General features: G+C 39.9%; 3 protein-coding genes and 1 long non-coding RNA gene across 10 annotated transcripts; 1 reads left to right on the top strand and 3 right to left on the bottom strand.

The window, feature by feature from the left end:
* Window positions 1-1,229: 1,229 nt before the first annotated feature.
* On the top strand, window positions 1,230-8,537 carry LOC149987919 (uncharacterized). Of its 3 annotated transcripts, none has more exons than XR_016506005.1 (7): window positions 1,230-1,659; window positions 1,976-2,029; window positions 2,275-6,218; window positions 6,418-6,636; window positions 6,831-6,906; window positions 7,006-7,059; window positions 7,273-8,537. It is a non-coding gene; the product is annotated as an uncharacterized LOC149987919 (long non-coding RNA). The 3 variants fall into 3 exon arrangements; XR_016506004.1 differs by having other exon boundaries at window positions 1,231-2,029; window positions 2,275-4,721; window positions 5,067-6,218; XR_016506003.1 differs by lacking the exons at window positions 1,230-1,659; window positions 1,976-2,029 and having other exon boundaries at window positions 5,795-6,218.
* Window positions 2,530-5,652, bottom strand: LOC112290141 (uncharacterized). Of its 2 annotated transcripts, none has more exons than XM_090255245.1 (2): window positions 5,550-5,652; window positions 2,530-3,742 (listed from the first exon to the last, which is right to left on the bottom strand). In XM_090255245.1, the coding sequence occupies exon 2, from the start codon at window positions 3,590-3,592 to the stop codon at window positions 2,789-2,791; it is 804 nt and encodes a 267-aa protein (XP_090111371.1). In that variant the 5' UTR covers window positions 3,593-3,742; window positions 5,550-5,652; the 3' UTR covers window positions 2,530-2,788. The 2 variants fall into 2 exon arrangements, with proteins under 2 accessions (XP_090111371.1, XP_024391899.1); XM_024536131.3 differs by having other exon boundaries at window positions 2,530-3,682.
* Window positions 8,538-13,151: 4,614 nt separating the features above from the next.
* On the bottom strand, window positions 13,152-16,025 carry LOC112290521 (NEDD8-conjugating enzyme Ubc12). 3 transcript variants are annotated; one of them, XM_073538167.2, is made up of 6 exons: window positions 15,837-16,025; window positions 15,178-15,311; window positions 14,905-15,013; window positions 14,585-14,663; window positions 14,280-14,396; window positions 13,152-13,696 (listed from the first exon to the last, which is right to left on the bottom strand). In XM_073538167.2, the coding sequence occupies exons 2-6, from the start codon at window positions 15,281-15,283 to the stop codon at window positions 13,559-13,561; spliced, it is 549 nt and encodes a 182-aa protein (XP_073394268.1). In that variant the 5' UTR covers window positions 15,284-15,311; window positions 15,837-16,025; the 3' UTR covers window positions 13,152-13,558. The 3 variants fall into 3 exon arrangements, with proteins under 3 accessions (XP_073394268.1, XP_024392632.1, XP_024392633.1); XM_024536864.3 differs by having other exon boundaries at window positions 15,950-16,025; XM_024536865.3 differs by lacking the exon at window positions 15,837-16,025 and adding an exon at window positions 15,616-15,786.
* Window positions 16,026-17,122: 1,097 nt separating this feature from the next.
* On the bottom strand, window positions 17,123-19,765 carry LOC112290520 (dolichol kinase EVAN). Of its 2 annotated transcripts, none has more exons than XM_024536863.3 (2): window positions 17,618-19,765; window positions 17,123-17,500 (listed from the first exon to the last, which is right to left on the bottom strand). In XM_024536863.3, the coding sequence occupies exon 1, from the start codon at window positions 19,460-19,462 to the stop codon at window positions 17,759-17,761; it is 1,704 nt and encodes a 567-aa protein (XP_024392631.1). In that variant the 5' UTR covers window positions 19,463-19,765; the 3' UTR covers window positions 17,123-17,500; window positions 17,618-17,758. The 2 variants fall into 2 exon arrangements, with proteins under 2 accessions (XP_024392631.1, XP_090111372.1); XM_090255246.1 differs by having other exon boundaries at window positions 17,657-19,765.
* Between the last annotated feature and the right edge of the window lie 335 nt (window positions 19,766-20,100).

The raw sequence follows: 20,100 nt of genomic DNA, 5'->3' as shown, positions 1-20,100 counted from the left end.
ACAGTTCAAATACGCAAACATAACAGAGATCAGAATTGTTTGAATTTGAAAATGAAAGCAAAAACTGTTGTGCAATACTTGACACGTGTACTCATTGCAACTACAATTTTTTAAAATTTGTTTATATATACATATATATATATATATATATATATATATATATACTGTGTGTATACATAGATTCAAGCAGTTTTGAACTTAATTAGAAAAATGACACAACTTAATATTAGATTACTGTAAGCACAGCCTGCAACTTTTTGAAAGAAGGAGTGGATATTGAAATCACAGTTAATGTGAATGTCTATTTTTATATTATGGTGATTTTTATTTTAAATTGTAATTTACTCCCATTTATTTTTTAGCTCGTTATTTTATCTACATAGTACTAGCATACCAAAGTCTAACAAAAGATAATCTTTGTATTTTGGACATATATATATATATATATATATATATATATAATTTGCAAGCATATATATTTATATACGACTACTTGTTTTAAACAACATAAATACTGAATTTAAACCTCTTTCTATTTCTTGTTGAATCAGTGCCTTTGTCTACAAAAGATATTTATTGCCAATTACAATTGGGAGCTCCATTCCCAATGACCTTGTAGTGCTACTCTTGGCAATGTGCAACAACAACATGCAAATTTTGATCTTTGATTGATCAAAAGTTGAGTTATTGCTTTACTTTTGCTTCACTTTTGATGAAAACATTGTGATTGCAACCAATCGGAGATGGTTTTTGTCTCCTTTGGTTTGTCCCATTGGTTTATCCTCTTGAGCTGTTTTATATATATATATATATATATATATATAGTTAAATATATATATATATATATAGTTAAATATATATATATATATATATATATATATATATCAAACAGTTATATATATTTAACTATTATAAAATTTCTTTCAGTTAGAATTCAAACTTCATTCCTTTTCAACTGTTTATCCTTCTCTCGTACCATTAATTCATCCACATAAATACAAAATAAATAAATAGAATTTACATATCCAGGCGATTTAAATCCACCCAAGTTCGAATGAAATTATCATCATTGGTAAGCGTGCGCAATCAGCGAAGGTTCATACATTGTCCTTGAATTTTACAGGTCCCGGGAGAACGTCCACCGCCGTACTCTACACAGCACGCCAAACGGCCCCTCTAAAGAGGCCTGTCACTCCCACTGCGACGACGCGCAGTCGCCTTCCCAAACCGAGACTCTTGCCGATACCGCCATTTTGTGATTTAAATTCAGACCACAGTGCCGCGCATTGTGTTCGAGAGCTCTGATTGTAAGTTCATGTTGTGTTTTTAGACCACACGCATTTCATTACACTGTCACGAGAGCTATGGCGGGCTCAGGCCTTGTGTTGCTGTTTAACGGGGATTGCGAACGCTGGCCTTAGAGCTTAATATCCTGGTATTTGTTTTCCCTTCGGAAAGTCGACGCGATTCTCACGAAGAGTTGGTCTTATTGCTGCGCATCGTTCAATAGCTTGAGCTGCAGAGGACTGCTAGGACGTGAACCGGCCTTTCTTGCCATGGTCGGCATGGCTAGCACGTGTTTCTGCACCGGGTTTACTGAATTTATGGAACTCGTGGATAGGTTGCAGCCCGTGCAGCACAACACGAGTTGAGGTTTAGGTCTGTTTTCTTAGATTTTTTGTTGCAAGTACGAACTTAAGCTTGTATTATGAATGCCTTAGCCTAACCTTGTGGTGATGCATTGCAGCCTCTGTTGTCGCTCCAGATATACTGCTCTGCATGTTGTTGGCTCTTGCCGCTAATTCTGCCAAACTTAATGTGCGATTTAGGTTTTCTTGTGGTCATATTGCAGAATACTGCAGTTATATGATTTTCGAGCTTCTGTCTAGTTTTTTCAGTACTATAAATCTTAAATTGATGTGCAAAATGTCATATCTAAGTTTCCAAGCAGCTCATTCAATTCTGTGTATTCAAGGTCAAGTGAGAGCAATGCGCGAGGGCTTTCTGTCCCGTAGCCAATGGCCTTCAGGTATTTTGGTTTCCTCTCGTGATCACTTTAACATGTCTGCGAGCAATGGCAACTTCTGCACGTTTGAGAATGTTGCATTTGAATGATGCATAGGAAATTTTATGTTGGAATTAAATTTATGATAAGCATCGTAATGAATAAGAGTTTGTCATGAAACCTTGTTTCTTAGCATGTTTGATACTGAGTTCTGCTCAGCTTACTCTCACGTTAATTTGTGAGCCGTCATTCAACTTAAATATGAACAGGAATTAGATACGATCTTTGGAAACCACATTTCCTTATGAGTATGAGGATCTTGCTCCTCAATCCTGAATCCATGGAGGAGAAGTTGCAAGTGACACGCATGTGTGTTTCATAAGATAAATTGTGGATAAGCGGAAGCATATGCTTGACCAGTACCTCTCAGAAGCGAATTTGCGAAGAAACTGGGAGATATTCGACCGGTAAAGATAACTTCCAGAACAAAGGTTGGAGCGAACTCAGATTTTTAGACAAAACTGTTATGGGGTGGAATGAGTCAAGCTCACTGGGTAAACAGACGTTGATGTAATTTCAAAATGCAGGAACAGAAGATTGTCGCATTGATCGATCCAATACTTGACTTCAGCTCCAGACTTGGATTATGAAGCCATCCAAGGCTTATTGCCCGTGACAGGGGTATTGACAACCACACCTAACAGAGAATACAACTTGTGCGTCCCGACAATTAAGAGAACCCCAAATAAATACACACCAAAAGAGGTGCTAGTTTCTGTAAATCTACAAGAGAGCAATTAAGAATGAGACTGCGGAAACAAGCAGCATAGTGCTCACAATATTTGTCAAAACATGAGCAGCACCGTTTCCTGTACCAGCGGGACTGGCCGTCCTGGGCGTTGTAGGCGTTGTGATAAGACCTGGAGCTGGTGAAGGATTTGTAGCCAGTGGCGCCGGCGCTGCTTCAGGTGGCACAACACCCTTGTTGTATTTAGCTGTGTCCATCACAGCACTTATTCCATGAACGGCTATTTGGCTATCGACATAGAGATCCGGGTCCGAGATGGCTACGTTGTCTAGTCTCAGTCCGCTGGTGCCTGTACTGGTGATGAGGATAACCACATCTGGTACAGAAGTTTTAATGGTGGAATTTAGAGGGAGTGTCGACAGCTGGTTGTAGTTGTATACTGAGGTTGCAACGTGATAGTCTAATGTGGTCATCAAGAGTTTGGATGAGTTCAAGTTGAGGCCGCTGAAGGCTCCATCATCAGGAGCAAATAGGGTAACTCCTTCCTTGATAATACTGCTGGCCTCACCGAGGCTGTCAAGAAGTCCCGAAATGGCGCCATAGTGGCCTGCCGCCCGCAACGCAGCAACAACTTTCTCGTGCAGCGTGAGAGGTTTCGGGGGTGGTGCTACTGGTGCTGGTGCAGGTGCTCCAATCAATGGTGCTGGAGCTGCGGCAATAGCTGCTTTCGTTGGCGAGTCATCTGCCAGCTCGGCCGAAACGAGAAGGGCGCAACAGACAATTGAAGCAAGGAGCACCCATGCGTTGGCTCCGGGTCGGAAGAAGTGACTACCGGCCATTATTTCGATGCACGATTAGCAGAGTCCTCTCAGCTTTTGCACTCTTGCTTGTTGCTCCAGAGTTTAGGCAGGCCGTTGATCATAGAATAGCTACATAAAATTTTATAAAATCCATTGCGCTGGGTCAGAGGCCTAACTGATTTCTTAACACTGCGAAATTCAGAGTCAGTTGAGATATGCTCAGAATGCTCAAGGTTTACTACTAACTCAATGCAAACCAGGAAGAATCAGCCAAGCAGAGTAAGTCATACGCCTTCGTTTCTTCTGTACGAAAGACCACGCATTGTAAGCAACTTCATATCCTCCAAGCTGCCAAGTAGCTTTTACGCGAAGTGAAATTGGCTGTAGGCGAGAAGTGTAAGGGGACGAGGATACAAACATCGGTCATATATGCGGCTTGGAGTACGCTTTGGGATCATTTGAATATTTCACTAGGTTTAAAATGGCACCATCTCACTATCATTCGAACGAACGAAACTAGTTCGAGGAACTATGAACTTCGAGGTTTCAGTAGACACAGAACAGTATTCTTGAATATCCGGCATGTTTCGACACATACTGAAGCGAAGTCATGAACCTTCACTAAAGAGTGAATGTACCGGAGATGAACCAAAACTGAGCAGACCAGGTAATGGATTCAACCCTCTAAACATAGAACATTGGTTTTCTGCCGCAGGTCTGAGAAAGCTGAGTTATTATTACCTGTGCGACCTGACAACCGTGAATAGGTCAGGTATTTGCATTTTTTTTATCTGCAGCGCCCCATAAGAAATTATCCGAAGGAAGTGTCACCACCAGGATTCTTATTCAAGTGATTCGATTCTTACAAATTGGGTAAACGATAAAACATGATGTGTTAATCTCTTTCATCGCGGGGTATTATGGGTGCTGGTGCCACACAGTAATCCACATGTCTGCCTAAAAGCGGCACCTTGAGGTAGTGGTGGTAGGATTTCTACGAGTTGTACGATTGCACCATTCTAAGTTCGAGGTATTTACTGAGTACGCAAGATTATAGACCAGTTGAAATCCAGAGACAAATCGAGGAACCAACGATGGAGCCTCACTACAGAAATCTAAACCAGAAAAATAACTTCTAACGCTGACAATCACTTGAAACTCCAGGAAGGTTCGTTTTCTATTTTTTTTTCCTTCGTATTTGCTCGCTCAAGTTCGTTTTTTTTTTTTTTTTTTTTTTTTTTTTTTCCCCTAACATTCTACTCATTTACGACGCCCACTCAAATACAGTGATTCTAATGTTGCAATGCCCACAGATTTTGGTGGTGTGAAAATGAATTTCTCATGCCTCTGCAAACATAGAATCAGGCTGAAAGAGTAGACTACTCTCAGAGGAAGGATAGAGATTGTGAAACTATTCATGCTCTTGTGAGTTGACTGCTGGTGAGCTCCCATGGAATGAGACTGATGTGAACTAGCGATTAATCCTCAAGTTCGGTGATGCTGTCTATTTCAGCTGAAAGAGACCATGTCAGCGGATCAAATGAAACAAACTGCGAACCACCTTTCGAGACTAGCGAGTTAGTGCAACCACAATAATGTGCGCATACTGAACCAGGCCGGAGGAGATAATCGAATCATAACTGCAACGAAGTACTAGCATAAAGTGCAATGCAATGCAATGCTTCTAGATTAGGGTGACATCATCGAATGGTGAAAGGAAATCAAAGAGAGTATCTGAAACTGAAGTCGAAGGGCAGCAGCTAGAGGGTTTCAGTGACAAGCTTGCTCGTGCCTTGAGGAGAGCTAGAAAACTAGTAACCTGCTTCACAAGAGAGATGCTGCAGCCTATTTCTTGGTATAATACACTCGTCCGTTTCACAAAGATAAAACTATCCAGAAACAGTTCAGCTCGCGAGAAATCCACAAACCATCACTGGAGCTGCAACAACAAGTGCCCAAGGAAACAGCGACGAGGTGCTCGGTGGGAGAAACTTACTCAGAATAGCAGGCGCTGCATGCTGTACAATGGTGGCCCTAGGGGAGGATGTGAAGATAAGCAGCGCTTTGTAGACTCATCAAGACCCGGGGCGAATCAACTCATCACGGAGGACTGCTTCAGTCTTGTAGACCAAATTAATAATAGTGAAATCTTGCAATACTTTATTTGCACATTTTCGTTCGATGACAAACTTGGATTCTGCTTTGTATCTGTGCATTGGGCTGAATGATTGACTTGCCACACGACAAGTGCGCGAAGTACATGATTTGGCCCAGCTCCTGCATAGTACTGCAATGTATTGCCCGGCATTGAATTGTTGGTGTTTTTTTCTGAGCCAATGACCCAGTTCTCGATTTCTTAGTTACCAAAATGTGTTGTGAGATAAACATTAAATGGTTGCATTCATGCTGTTCAGGAAATGAACTTCAAGTGAGGATAGCTTGAAGCAATTCAGAACGTTTTCCTCTTCACCAAATTTTGGTATGGGATCCACGGTTCTGAGTGGTATTCTGAACATCACCCAAACATGTGGGCCTACTCGTTTCCATCTCTCCTCACATCAACTTATGTACGCGACACCTACATTCACTATCGGCGTTCATTTCTGCTGTTAAAACAGGATGTGTAATGCATGGTTGGGGCAACACAGAAGGAACAAAAATCTATGTATGCACCCCGTCAGCAATGGAATCTCATCGAGCTATCAGTCTCCCACTTTCTCTCTACATATATTTATATATACATACATACGTCAACTGTATACTTTTTAGGCATGTGTACGAGGAACAATTAGTGTTGATGAATGCGTAGGTTATCCAAAAGCATGGTAGGGTAACATGTTGAGAGACTGTTTTTGTTGATGCAGCGAGAGAATACAATGACCAGGCGAAGCTTTCCTAGGTTGTACCAGGCAGTTTGTGGTCAATTAACTTCAACTGCTGCTCAGTGCCCTTCTAATTGCGATAACAACAATCCTCCCGAAGTGTGCATGTCAATAGTTGATAGTAACATCACAACCAAAAAAATTAAGCGTCCTCGCCCACCTGATCACATGAATACCAGTTAATGGTCTGGCAACGCAGTGGTGAGTGCAAAAAACACGATTTTTATTTATTTTATTTTATTTTATTTTATTTCTTCTCTCCACTAGAAATGGAGATAGAGAAGCTTCTGCGACTGGCAGTCGTGCTATTCGGGGCTTTGCTGGCATCAGCTCTGTTTCCACATGGTTGGATCTTATTGTGGGCCAGCGTTTGAACATGGCCAGTGTATTGACAGAAACAGCTTCAAGGGAGGGGACAAGATTAACTGCCTCACGAAATTATTGCTCCCGTTGTAGCTGAAAGCGAAAATGGTAAGGTAAACAGAGCATGTCCTTGCAGTGATAAAAACTTCCACCGAGTCTGGCATAACGTTCTTTAAAGAGGGATGGGATGGCTTTTGTTCATCACAGGAACTACTCACCGTCAAATCTTTACAACATCGAATTGACGAGTGTAATTTTCAGGTGAGTTTTACCATTCTAGATTGAAGTTGCTGCACTTTCTTTTTTCACATATATTCGGTCAATGTGAGACCAATCTCAAATTTTCGAGATCCACAATGTAGCAGTGTTTTATATCATTCTTAAGAGCATATTTTATAGCGCCATTTAATGAAAGTTCCGAATCATGCGAAGAAAATACTGAGCAATACTATCACTTGCTCAAGCTATTTGCAGAATTTTAAGGTCACAGAGGTAGTCGTTGTGTGCGCTTCACTCGTTCCAGTGGGGCTCAGACCATTGCTGCTTAAAAGTCGATCAACAAATTATGTGCTTGGAGCACACCTCCACTACACTGGGTGAATTCAGATCGAAGCTCCACTTTGAGGAGCTTGAAGTGACGTCTCTGGTAAACCTCGGTTTCTAAGAAGCTTGATTTGAAAGTTACTCTGCGACGCCCTCACAAAGGCCGTGATTATTCGGTGAGCACAATGGGTTGCTGAGTCATTCAGAATCAACGGCTGACAAGACCGGACTAGTCTGCTGGATACCCAGGCCCTCATTGTGCTCATGTCTTGACTGGCATGAGCACATGCTTTCCTGCGTGGAGTTGTCAGCCTTCATCGGTGGCCATCCGACACCAGATACCTGGAATTTACCACGAATCACTTTTGATTGAAGCGTCAACACGAGCCCACATCTTAGTCACAGGAGGCAAGTCGTGATTAGATTTATTTATAATTAGTTTGTTACAGTTGTGCATCTTGGGTGAGCATGTAGAGTTCGCTCATTCTCCACATTCAAATTTCTTCTGTACAGCTACGGGCAAATATTTATTCCATGATGTGCAGAACAAAGGTGGATCGATAGGTTGCAGTGAACGGCAACATCTTCGGAGAATCTCATCTCAGTTTGTGGAACAAAAAAGTGTTATTTCGAAGCCATCAATCCAGATTCAAACTTACAAATTATTCGTTAACATTATTGTTATTCTTTTTTGCATTGAGAGAAACCAAGTTAAATTTCCGAAAAAGCTTCAAGCTTTGTACGGGTGCAGCCAAAAACTGAAACAGACCTACTGGGTACTGGAAAATAAGGAACAAAGAATCTCGACAAGCTCTCCTCGAATTCAACATCCCCCTCCCCCCCGGACTCAGCCATTGGATGAAGGTTCCGGCAGTGAAGAGGAGATGTGGGGTTGTGACCAGGTGGTCCGGCCACAGCCAACTGGATTTTTCATTTCATCTCTCTCCAGCTCAAGTAACACCACCGACCCAACGCGCCTCTCAAATGCAAGCCTTTCAACCGCAGCAGCACCAATCCTCGACCACCCTTCTCGACGCTGCCATCTATGGCTTCCAATTAAGACTTCAGCGGACTCCTCCTTGCTTTCTGCTCTGTTACTCTCCGGTGTAATATCGCAACAATCGAACAGAAATTACAAAATGATTTTATCGTGTAGAAAGCTACCTAAATAACCAATTGATGCTTGTTCTATGACATCGATTCGCAAGATTGGGTTGGGTGACAATCGACCGCTTCACTTGTTGTTGGTGATCGAACAGTGTGTTTGCCGATTAGATTCCGATGTCTCTCTCTCTCTCTCTCTCTCTCTCTCTTTCACTTGCCTTTCATGACATTAGTTTAAACTAATGTCATGAAAGGCAAATGACATGCGTCCAGACTCTGGCTTGAAGCCTCAGCGAAGGTGGACCCACAATCGCGGTGTCTAGCATCGATCTGGAAGGTACGAGGTACAAAATCGTTGAGTCGGATGGGGGAGATTATCATCCACGATGGTTTATGAGCAACATGCCTCTCTGGATCCAGCCATGAGACTAGTGGGACCAAAGCCAGGCGCTGGAAATAATGCACCCCGCTTTTGAGTATGATGCTGGCCCCCAGCAGGACCTTTGGCGACGCCTCAATGAGCTACTTCCCATATCATCAAGCCCTTCTGTCAGCCGGCCCACCAATCATGAAGCCTCCGTAGAGAGTAGAGGAATGCGATCTTGTCCGAACAAGGGGCCACGGCACACAATCGCCGAGCTCTAGATCTTCTGAATCAGACCCCGTTCAATGCTTTCCGCACCTGTTGTGAGCTTCTCTCTTGCAGATCTCGAGTCCTCGCGGTAGGACACCGCGTCGTTGCTTCCAAAATCAGTCTGGAAAGCTTGGCCATGCCTTGGAATCTGTGCGTTGAATGCTGCTCCCCTCTTCTCTAGTTCTGTAACCCTCAAATCCAGTACGCACCATGCCCCGCTCCGTCGAGATTTTTTTCACAAAAACGATGCATTCGGAGGCAACTATGCGGTGTCGGTGGAGAAAGCAGAACCTTACACTGCGAGGTTCCGAGACCCATTCTGGCACGACTCAATTCATCTCTCGTGCTTCACAAATCCAGCAGAAAGATACACCCACACATTCAGAAATCTGCAATACATTTGGTGCGAAAGAGGTCGATTCTTTCGTCTAGAAAACCCCGTCATGATAGTGAAGGATTGTATGTTTTTACATGCGGTGTTGAAAAGGTGGATTTGAGTTTGAATATAATGCAAGATGGACGTGAGTGTTTTGTTTTGTTCTTTTGTTTTGTTGAGGAATAGTTGGTCTGTCATCGACTTTGTTGGATTCACTTTTTTGCACTGGTTTCTATTTTGCTTTAAAAAAATGATGAAATGTTCTGTTTTGTTTTGGAAAGAAATTTGTTTCGACAAAATTCAGATCGCAGAAAATTGTGCTGCACTTAAAAGAGTGAAACTATATATTGACTTTCGAAAGAGTTTTTAAAAGCATTAAAAATATATATTTGATATCTATTTGTGTGTACGTAAGAGATTTGATGAAACTTCCTTTTGTATATCTCAAAATACTTTCTAGAATCTACATTGAAAGGATCAATTAAAATAAATTCCATTTTCAACAAATATGCTTCAAGTAAATTATCATGGCACATTTAATGTTAGAGATTATTTAAATATCCTCTATTATTTTTGAAAAAGATTATAGAATTTTTAATTAGTTTTGTTATATGCATTTGAATAATGTTTTAAAATTATAAGTTTATAATTATAATTTATCAAAAAAATAGAATTAAAAATTCACATTTAAAATCATTAATTATATAAAATATATTAGTAATATTTAAATCAAGTTATTTATTTATAAATTATAAGAATTTATGATGATTATTTAGTTTTATTATTATTATCAATAGTCAATAGTTCCAAAAATGTTAAAAATAAGGAAAATAAAGATGAATAAAAAATGCATTATTATCTACTATCACTATTTGATAAAAGAACAACTAGAATATGAATGTGTTTAGAAGTGAAAGGCATAAGTGGTAACCTTTAAGAAAGAAGACTATACAAAATCACAATGTATATATATATCTAAGAAATCAAATAATTAGAAAGTAAAGATTATAATTCTAAAGATTATTGGCACTTATACAAAGATAAAAATTAAGGATCATATAAAGTGTATTAGAAATAAAATAAAATAAAAAATATTTATACTTTTTAAAAAATAGATTATTAATTTAAAAGATATCTTCTTTTTCTTTTTATAATTATTTTTATTTACATATTTGTAATTTCTAATATAAACAGTTGATAACTATTATGATTAAAAAAAAATGATGAAGAAGACAAATGTGTGGTATAAAAAAGCAAGTTGAAATTAACTTCTATACAATATCTTACTTTTAATATTAATAAATTGTTCAGTGAATGTGCTGCCATTGATAAATAACAAAATAATGAAAAAAGTTCCCATAATTCTTTGTTTTCATCTCCATCTGTAGGAATAAATTTAAATCATGAATTAGCAAATATAAACCAAGATATTGACACCTTTGCAAAAAAGATGTTCTCTATTAACATTCCCAAGTTTGCTCAAATTTATTTTTATTATTGTAGGGTCAATTTCTTCACTAATTAATTAGAAGGTCAAAATTTAAAGTTTTGAATATATGAAGGCTTTTGCAATTAGAGGTTTGTTCATGCAACTTGGTTCCAAATAATTAATACTTACATTATTTTATTATCTTACATATATATATATATATATATATATATTTAGAAACATCACACTAATTGGTCTAATACTTAATTAATAATTTGATATTAAAATTGAATTACACACTAACAAATTAATTTAGTCCACTTCTAATTTGGATAAATTATACAATTATTAAGTTTTTCTAAAAATTTCTTTCCACTTGGTAGCAACATAAAAAAAAACAAGACCTACCATAAACTAATAAGGTCTCAATGTTTTTTATTTATATATATATATATATATATATATATTATTTTAAATATTTTATGATTTAATTGATTTAGTTTATTTTAATATAATTTTTTTCTTTAAAATAATTAATTAGAATTAAATACTAGCACCTTTAGTGCTACACCTTTAGTATAGTACTAAATTTGAATAGGATTGAAATTTGAAGAAATACTACACCTTTAGTGTAGCACTAAATTTGAAGAAATACCTAATAAAAACATAGACTTCTATTAGGTATTTCTTCAAATTTCAATCCTATTTGGATAATTTTTTAATCTTTTAATTTTTTTTGTGACCAAATATACATTTGGTTGATTAGATTTTTACAACCTTTTACTTCTTGTAATGGGTGTATTTCTTAGATATTAAACTCTTGTTACTTCTTTCTTTCAATTGATCCTATCTAATTTGATTTTTAATTTCTTTTTCAACTTTGACTTCTATGACATACTCATCTCTCTTCTTTATTAACCATCACTTGAAAAATTTAGCCTTAACATCTTCTCTTGACATTCAATTGAAAATTTGATAATCCATGTATGTATTTTAAACCAAATAAATAAATTTATAGTTGTTAATATATTATAAAAAAAAGTATGCAAAGGAATTTTAGAAAGAAAGTTAGAATATAACAAATAATAGCCTTTCTTAAGTAGAAAGAATCATTTAAATAGTATTAAAATACAAAGTTGAATTTTGAATAATATGTGCATGGTTCCATATATATATATATATATATATATATATAATTTAAATATTTTTACTACTATGTTAATATATATATATATATATATATATAATTTAAATATTTTTACTACTATGTTAAAATATATATATATATATATATATATATATATATATAACACTAATTTTTGTCAAATTTTCCAACAACCAACCACAAAATGGACCCAAATTGTGAGTACATCCATGAGATATTTCTATCTATATATCTTACTATTAGAAATTTAAATTTGACCATAAACAAATGACTAAAGCAAGTTAATTAACTAGAATGAGATAAGAATAGACATTTTTTAGAATATTTGCTCCATTTAGGGTAAAGAAATGAATTTGTATATGTTATAAAAGATAAAAATTTAATTTTTATTTTAAATAGAAATGATATGTTTAAAAACCATGAATGACTTGATTAAGATTACCAATTATGCAAATAATCATGAATATATTAAAAACTGCTCAGTTTTTTCCATGGATAGATCTAGTGTTGATAGCTCACATCTTTGTATTTTACAAAACTTTTATAATGTAGAAATTAGCTTTCTATTTGTTGACTTTTTTTCCACCAATGACAAATAAAACTATGATCTTTATTCAATAGCATCTCTTCACAGTAGATGGGATACTTCATCATTAATTCATGTGGCTCACTTCTACCCCTATAAGTATTCTGTTGAGAAATGCAAGCGTTATTGGCATTAGTCGGAGTGTGCACAAAACATTATTGAATATTGCGCAAAAATTCATATTCAAAATGATATTACACTTGAAACCAGTACTTATTGTGGGTGCTGTGCCTCTTCTTCGTCTGCTTGAAGGTTTAGAGCTAATACCTCAGTAAGCACCCTCTTTATAGTATTTATTCATTATTACTCCCACGACCTGGCTTTTCAAGTGATTGGAATGAATGGCTTATTCTAAAGCCAAAGTTTTCTCATAACTTCCAAATAAAATTCAGAATTTTTTGGAAACCCCAATCGTTGAAGGTCTGTACCAAAGATTAATTACCTGTTTCGAGCAATCCATTACCTCCACTCCAACCCGAGAGCTAGTGTCAATCGATTGCAATAAAATGACCCACGTTGTCTCGTACCCATGCAAAGCACATACCATTCACTGGGTTGCTGAAATACACATTCTTCCGACCTATTTGATGTCGTGCACCAACATTTCTGCCATGTATTGGCTATATCTTTTCAGAACTGCAACAAAAGGCACTCTTTCTCTTACCATAGCAGAGAACTTGTCCTCCAATGCACCCTGCAAATATGCGTCATGCCGGGGGTGTGTTCTACGAAACGTAGACAACAGTAGAACAACTACCTGTGCAAAATAGAGCCATTAAAAGACCCAATATTAAAGGGTAGGCTTCATCGACTGTGTTCATAGTGCATTGCAACCTGATAGACCCTTATATATTTTCTATTGGCACTCAAGTGGACATGACATGGCCAACCTCCCAACTCTACTATTATGAGATAGACCTAATCTACATGCATCGGGGAAAAAAGGTGCCACCAACATAACCGCCAGCCATTGACCTTCGCACGTTCTGCTCAAACTGACGGGGATTGTCCCTCAAGACTTCTGCAGCCGCGTGGTTGAGAGGGTCATCTGGGTTGGGATCCTGGAAAAACAAGAATTCATCAGCAACCTGCATGCTATCCATATTCTCAAGAATTTATGCTAATAGCACTATGAAGTGCTGGAGCCTACAGATGCGCTAGCAATCCGCAGTAGCTTAATTCGCGTGGTGGTATTCTCATGAAAATGAATTTTCGAACACGAGTTTTTACAGCACAGTTAAAGCTGCAGTGCAAACCATAAATCTCACATCGAACCCAAATAAAACTCAAAAGGTCATACTTGCTTCCATCGCGGTATAAACAAATATCACTAATCAAAGTGCTGCTTTAGTCCTCAAAGTACTCAACTCCTTGCAGAACTGCTTGAAGTACAATCATTTATTATATCTACAAAAGATGATGCAAATATTCTTGACACTCTTTAGCATTGTATCCAACTCGTATTTCAAACTAAGCACTCTTAATTTCTTATTTCGAAAAAGAGGCGTTTAGTTTTTGATAGATTTTCGTAAAATCGTAAGTTATTTCAACAAAAATGCAAAGAAACTTTGAACTTTTTAGCCATATGGATGTTATGAGTGGCAAACCTCTTGTTAAGAATGAATGATAAAAAATTGCTCTTACCAAGAAAAGATACTGAAGGCCATAAATGATGGAATTGATGCTGAGAACAGGCTTCCAATCCTCACGAAGAATGTTCAAACACACGTTACCTTCCAGATCTATGTTAGGATGGTAGACCTGCACCAGTATTACTACCGTAGATTAGCAAAAATCTTTTTCATGACCAAAGGAGTTTTAATGTGAGATGCACTCTTCTATGCGTTAATACAGGACAGAAGGTATATGCATTTTTTTGATCTGAAAAAGCATGAGTGATTTACACAAGAGAGACATATAGTCCTTCATCTCTTGAATACCTCACTTACCTTAGTCTTGCATTTCACTTTAGGTGCTTCATGAGGGTACACCTGTGAGATAGAGAAACTGAAGACGAATGTACCACCTCTGGAAAATATACCAATACCCAATAAGACCATGGCAACTTAATAAATATCTGTTGAATCCAAATCAAATTTTCAGACACCAAACTCAAGAAACTCCAGAGACATAAATCAGTGACGCATTTCAGAATCGATTTTCCTGTAACATCGCCTGGGGCGGTTGGACTCTAAGGAGAACAACTAATAAACAAACGATTAGCACCAAATACTTCGTAGAAGCACAAGAAAGCTGTCCATTGACTCACTGGTAAAAGCCTTCATCTGGTCGGATGGTAATCTCAAAACTGAGTAGATTATCCTTGCCGTCTGGGAAGTGTATAGCGGTAGTCTTGGCCAAGTTCAATTCACTGATGTCTGCAACACCAAATTACTCTTGTTAAAACCTGGTGGGAACAAAGTTGAATGACCATGGTTTCTAGACTTTGAGACAACAACAAAGGCATGGCAAATCGCACCCAATTAATCCTAAACGTTACAATGGAGGTGGAGTGGAAGCAGAAAAATGCGAGAACCAGAACCTTTCTGCACTCGTAATTCACCAGCGCTTTGCTTCTTGACGGGGCGGCCATTGTTATTTCGAGCATCTTCTTTTTGCTTCTGCTTAACACTAAATAGCTTGATCATCGTGAGCCCGCGTGCTTCCTCGCTCCTTCTGCAAGATTAAACAATTCTTACGCGTGCAGAACTAACACTGCAGTAAAAAATTACCAGGACTGGCAAGCCGAGGACAATCTAAATCCAAATGTTACGAATTCAGCTTCTAAATCTCGAAAAAACAGTGACGCGCAGGCTCCTGTATGCACAGCCTATCCTCCAAAACCATCTCCGAATCATACAAAACACTATATTTCTTAGAGAAAACTTTCGATCCAGAACTACAGCCTTTACAAAAGCTAACTGAATCAATACACATCTTCAAGAAGAACTCACTCAGTTGCCTCAATACTTCACGATACCTCAAAGAAAAACACAAATACTAATTCCTCTTAAACTGACGAAAAAATCTCAAACTCTGTCCCACGTCGCGTGCAACTGCTTCTACTGCTACTCCACAGCCACAATCATGCACTTCACAGAAAACCCTTCAACCCGGTTACATGCAGGAACTCAAATTTGATAAGGAACACATAAACTACTATCAATTCGTACTAAACCGCACCGCCGACACATTACCGACCATCTCGAACAAAACGCGTCCTTCCGCGGAATTTTCCTCCCAATTGCAATCTCTGCCGAGGTGTGGGCAGACTCTTTTGACGGATGCAGCTTTCGAGTACAGTGACAACATACCTGAGACAGACAGCGTGTTCCAGAAAGGACGATGGAAGCGGAGCTCGAGGCTATGGTTGGAGCATGAGATGCGCTTGCACACACGGAACAAGACGGTGGAGTGTTTCTAGGGGGTTTAGAACAGGAAAACGATGACCCCAGTTCTCCGCCAGCGCGGGGGAATGGGCGGGCCGGGCGTTGGGACCCGAAACTCGCCGGCTGGTGAACATTCTTTAATGCATGAGGGCGGCACGCCACCAGTAACAATAGATCCTCGAGCGGAATATCCATGGCGATTTGAACCTGGGATACTGTGGTTCTTCAGGAAACCTCACGAGTCCATTTGCTGTCGTAAATATTTCGCAATCGACTGTGGATAAGTCAGTGCTGTTCGTATATCTACTATGCGTAGTGGGCAACAGACAGATGGCCACTCAGAGTCAGCATCAATGACGAGACACAACGTGCAGAGTGTCGGAATTTATACCATATGTTGGCTACTTCTCTAATCTTTCCCACAACTAGGTTTTTTCTCTTTTACTGAGGTGCAATTCTCTATGATGAGAAAATTCTTGTTCGATTCTTCTACGATGACTACAGAAGATGAGGGAATTCAGAGGGGCACAACTTGCTCCAGAAGTGTACCAACTGGCTTGATAGAATGCCTGTAGTTTCTACCCACAGATGCCTAGGGATCCCTTCTCATGCTTTTACCCAGCTTTATAACTGAGAACAGGATTCTATGTGGAGATAGTCTTTACAGAGAATCAATGTGGTCCTGCAAAAGCAGAACTTAACAGTGATAACTTGAACTGGATGGCTTCTCAATTGCGGTTAACATAAGAGAGGCTTTCATCATGTATCACTGTCAGGAACTAATCGAAGCTACTTCAAAAGATGAGCGGTCACATTCAAGTCTCTGCGACGGCAGGTTGGCAAAAATTCTCATGTCTCGACGTATGTATGTGGCGCGTTCCCGTGGGACCGAGCTCTTGTGCTTTGAAGGACAATAAGAAATCCCTTACGGTTGCTAATCTGTGGCATCGTGAAAGATGGGGAGCAAACCCAGGTTGTCAACCCACACTCTGCCACATTTTCATGAGATGTTAGTAATGATGATATAGAAGCAAGGTCTAGGTCGAGGCGTGGTTTTCCAAGATTTACACCGTCACATTCACATGCTTCCAACAGTGCTGGCTCAAACGCTGATATACCTTAAGATTTACAACGACTAGAACAATTATTTACTTGCTCCAACCATCATGTGAAGTCTTATATATAAAAAGCCTTGGAGCTTCCTCCAAATTCCTACTTGCCGCGCAGTAAGAGCTATGGAGTTAGCCATGAATTTGACCGTAACATTGAGGGTGGAAAAACACAGGCCAACTTAATGTGAGAGCTGCTCAAATCACAACGCGATCGCCTGGTGGGATATTTGTGCATTAGAGATTACAATAATTGAGCTGCTAACACCACGTAACTTAAGAAGTGCTTATGCTTAGTATATATAAGCATACCTCGGGTACAGTCATTATTTCCAATTCATGAGCCCGCTAAAAATGTTCCTGAAGACTGTCAAGAAAAGAAGAAGACAAATTAAGAACGTAAAGAAGCTACAGTGCATTAAATACAACCACATACAAAAGATGGAGAGCAACATATGATCAGTGAGAGAGCCAATAAACTAACCAGTTGTTATGACTGTCGACTGACAGAAAGAATTCTTACAACATTGCAAGATTGGCCGATCCTCATTTGGAGGAAGCTCAGTGCTGAATCACCGTGCGACATAAAATAAATATCCCAGCTTCGCCTGTAATTCGTTAAGAATTATAAAGACAGAAGGCTATAATAGATAAGCGGAACAAAAGCATTGTCAAGTTGCGATGTGAAGGCTTCTACGAGGCCTGCACCTGTGGCTGCGATGGCTATTGATCCAATCTGACTCGCCCAAGAAAATGTTGGCGGTACATAAGAAAGAAGAGCAGATGCCACGATGAGACTTAAAATACCAGCTATGGTCCCTTCCCAAGTCTTCTTACTCCAGCGGTTAAGCTGCATGGAGCCAAAATTAAAACCTACCACAGAGGCCACAGTATCCCCGATCCCGAGGCTCAGAATCCCTGCATAGGCTGCGAGTTGTCTGTCTTTAGAAGTAGTTGTGCTCAGCCAGACGGGAACGGCACAACCTAGTAGCAAGGAAAAATGACTAATTATTAAGATGTCAGAATCCCTCGAATCTGTGAAAGACTTCAAAAATATATGTATCTTTTCACCAAGAGGAGGAATTCTCCATACCCTAATAGCTTCAACAAGTATGAAAACCCCCAGTGCAAGAGCAAAGGATATTCGCAAGAAGTCGGCCTGCAAGGCGACGGCTGGCACGAACATGACTACGGCCATGATATGGAAACCCTTCCGTATCATAATTCTTTCCATCTGCTCCTTCACGGTCATTCGATGCAACAAGAACGAGAAGAGGCCGATTACGAATACCCAGTATACACACAACCCCAATCTCTGAACTGGTTGGTCCATTAAATAAAGCAGAATCCAAAGAACAGGGTGCTGCTCTATTCCTGCCACAAGACGCAACCATGCAGGGGCAACCCAGATGACCATAACCAGGACTGTGAAGCAAAATAATGAAGTTCTTGGGAACGATTCCGAGATTGGTTCCCTCTTCGCTGAATTCCCCAGTGCATCCATCGAGAAAACATTCAACAGGCACTTATATACCACCGGTACAAGAAGCATCCCCAGCACTACTACGTGCACGATCGGAAGAACAGGGCCAAAATTTTCTACTGGTACCAATTGATGCCAAACCTTGTTGAGGAATACCTGCAACAACGGATTGAGAATACAGAGTGCTAAGCCATGCGCCACTAGCATTGTCTCTCCCGCTGACATACAGGAAGGAAAAGCTTGAAGAAAGTAGTGAAAAAGAAAAACACTTCCAGCTGCGCTTACAAAGCTCCAGATTACGCCCCAAACTCCAATAGCGAACCCTAATCGCAATAGAAGCATCACGGCCAACAAAGAGAAAACAATTGCAGCTCCTGACTTTTGAGTCCCCCAGACTCTGCTATTAAGTGCTTTCATCTCATCCTGTTTTAGACTGCATCCATTCTTCTGCTGCACAATCTGATGCTTTCTCTCTCTTCGCCGCACCATCGACCACATCAAGAGTATCAACAGCGCAGAGCTGCATGCGATCGAGCTCCAAAATTCCCAGCGACCCCGCTCCAACCCACCCACTTGACCACCCATCACCTCCCCAAATCGAGACGCCATCAATAGAGGAGGGGTCAGAGAACCAAGTAAGATTCCGGAGGCTTGCGTCGGGCGAAATCTCATTCTGCGCAGCTTTGCTCCATTCTCGCTACAAATCTCCACTGCCCAGGCACAAGCTGCCAAAACCACTAAAGCAACACCAACCTCCCCACGAATCGCAACCGCAACCCTAATCACAACCAACATCACCACGACTGCCTCCTGCCATAGCGGCAACGCAAAAACCCTGTACCCCATCCCTCAACAACCAATCCCAATCCAAACCCAACTCCTGCAAACGCCAAGCCACATCAGATTTCTCCTCCACTGCTATCTGCGACCGCGAATTCCCATCTCCGACACCAATGCAGCGATTGCTGCTATTCCAACTACACTCAACATAGCTAGCCACGGCACCGAATGCGCATGCGAGATACTCCCTCTCAACCGTCGTAGTTGAACCCCTCCAATTCTCTGAGAATTTGTGGCAAGCAACTCTGCGGCGTTCGACGCGGCGTCAGGTTTGACTCCTGCAATCCACATCGTTTACAATGCCCGTCTTCAAGTAACGAACTATCGATGTGATCGGCGAAAAGAAAAGCACCCAGCGAACTATTCTTTTTCTCATTGGTTACTGTAGCATCGGTGAAAGGTAATCAACGAACGGCGAGCAGTTGGAGAATCCGCATCGATCGGAATTCGGGCGTGGTGGCCTTGAGCTCTAGTGCCTGCCCTACTGCAGCGGAGCATGGTATGCCGGAAGTCCATCGTGGCGGCCATTATGCCACGTAATCCGAGTCCTCGCTGACTCAGCAATATGGTTCCCCATAATGGAGCTTCACAGCACGCATTACGAGACGTAATGGTCCTTCCTGTTGATTCGTTGAAGACTGTCG

This window comes from Physcomitrium patens, chromosome 13 (genome assembly GCF_059467195.1).
Source record: "Physcomitrium patens ecotype Gransden chromosome 13, ASM5946719v1, whole genome shotgun sequence".
In the NCBI taxonomy this organism is placed as follows: domain Eukaryota; kingdom Viridiplantae; phylum Streptophyta; class Bryopsida; order Funariales; family Funariaceae; genus Physcomitrium; species Physcomitrium patens.
Note: the sequence above shows the minus strand (reverse complement) of the source record. Positions and strands in the feature narration are given on the sequence as shown.

Coding starts and splice junctions, on each gene's coding strand:
- LOC112290521 (XM_073538167.2), bottom strand. CDS start 15,283: ATGATCAAGCTATTTAGTGTTAAGCAGAAGCAAAAAGAAGATGCTCGA. Junction 15,014..15,177: donor TGAATTACGAGTGCAGAAAG/GTTCTGGTTCTC, acceptor TTGGTGTTGCAG/ACATCAGTGAATTGAACTTG. Junction 13,697..14,279: donor GCCTTCAGTATCTTTTCTTG/GTAAGAGCAATT, acceptor TTGTTTTTCCAG/GATCCCAACCCAGATGACCC.
- LOC112290141 (XM_090255245.1), bottom strand. CDS start 3,592: ATGGCCGGTAGTCACTTCTTCCGACCCGGAGCCAACGCATGGGTGCTC.
- LOC112290520 (XM_024536863.3), bottom strand. CDS start 19,462: ATGGGGTACAGGGTTTTTGCGTTGCCGCTATGGCAGGAGGCAGTCGTG.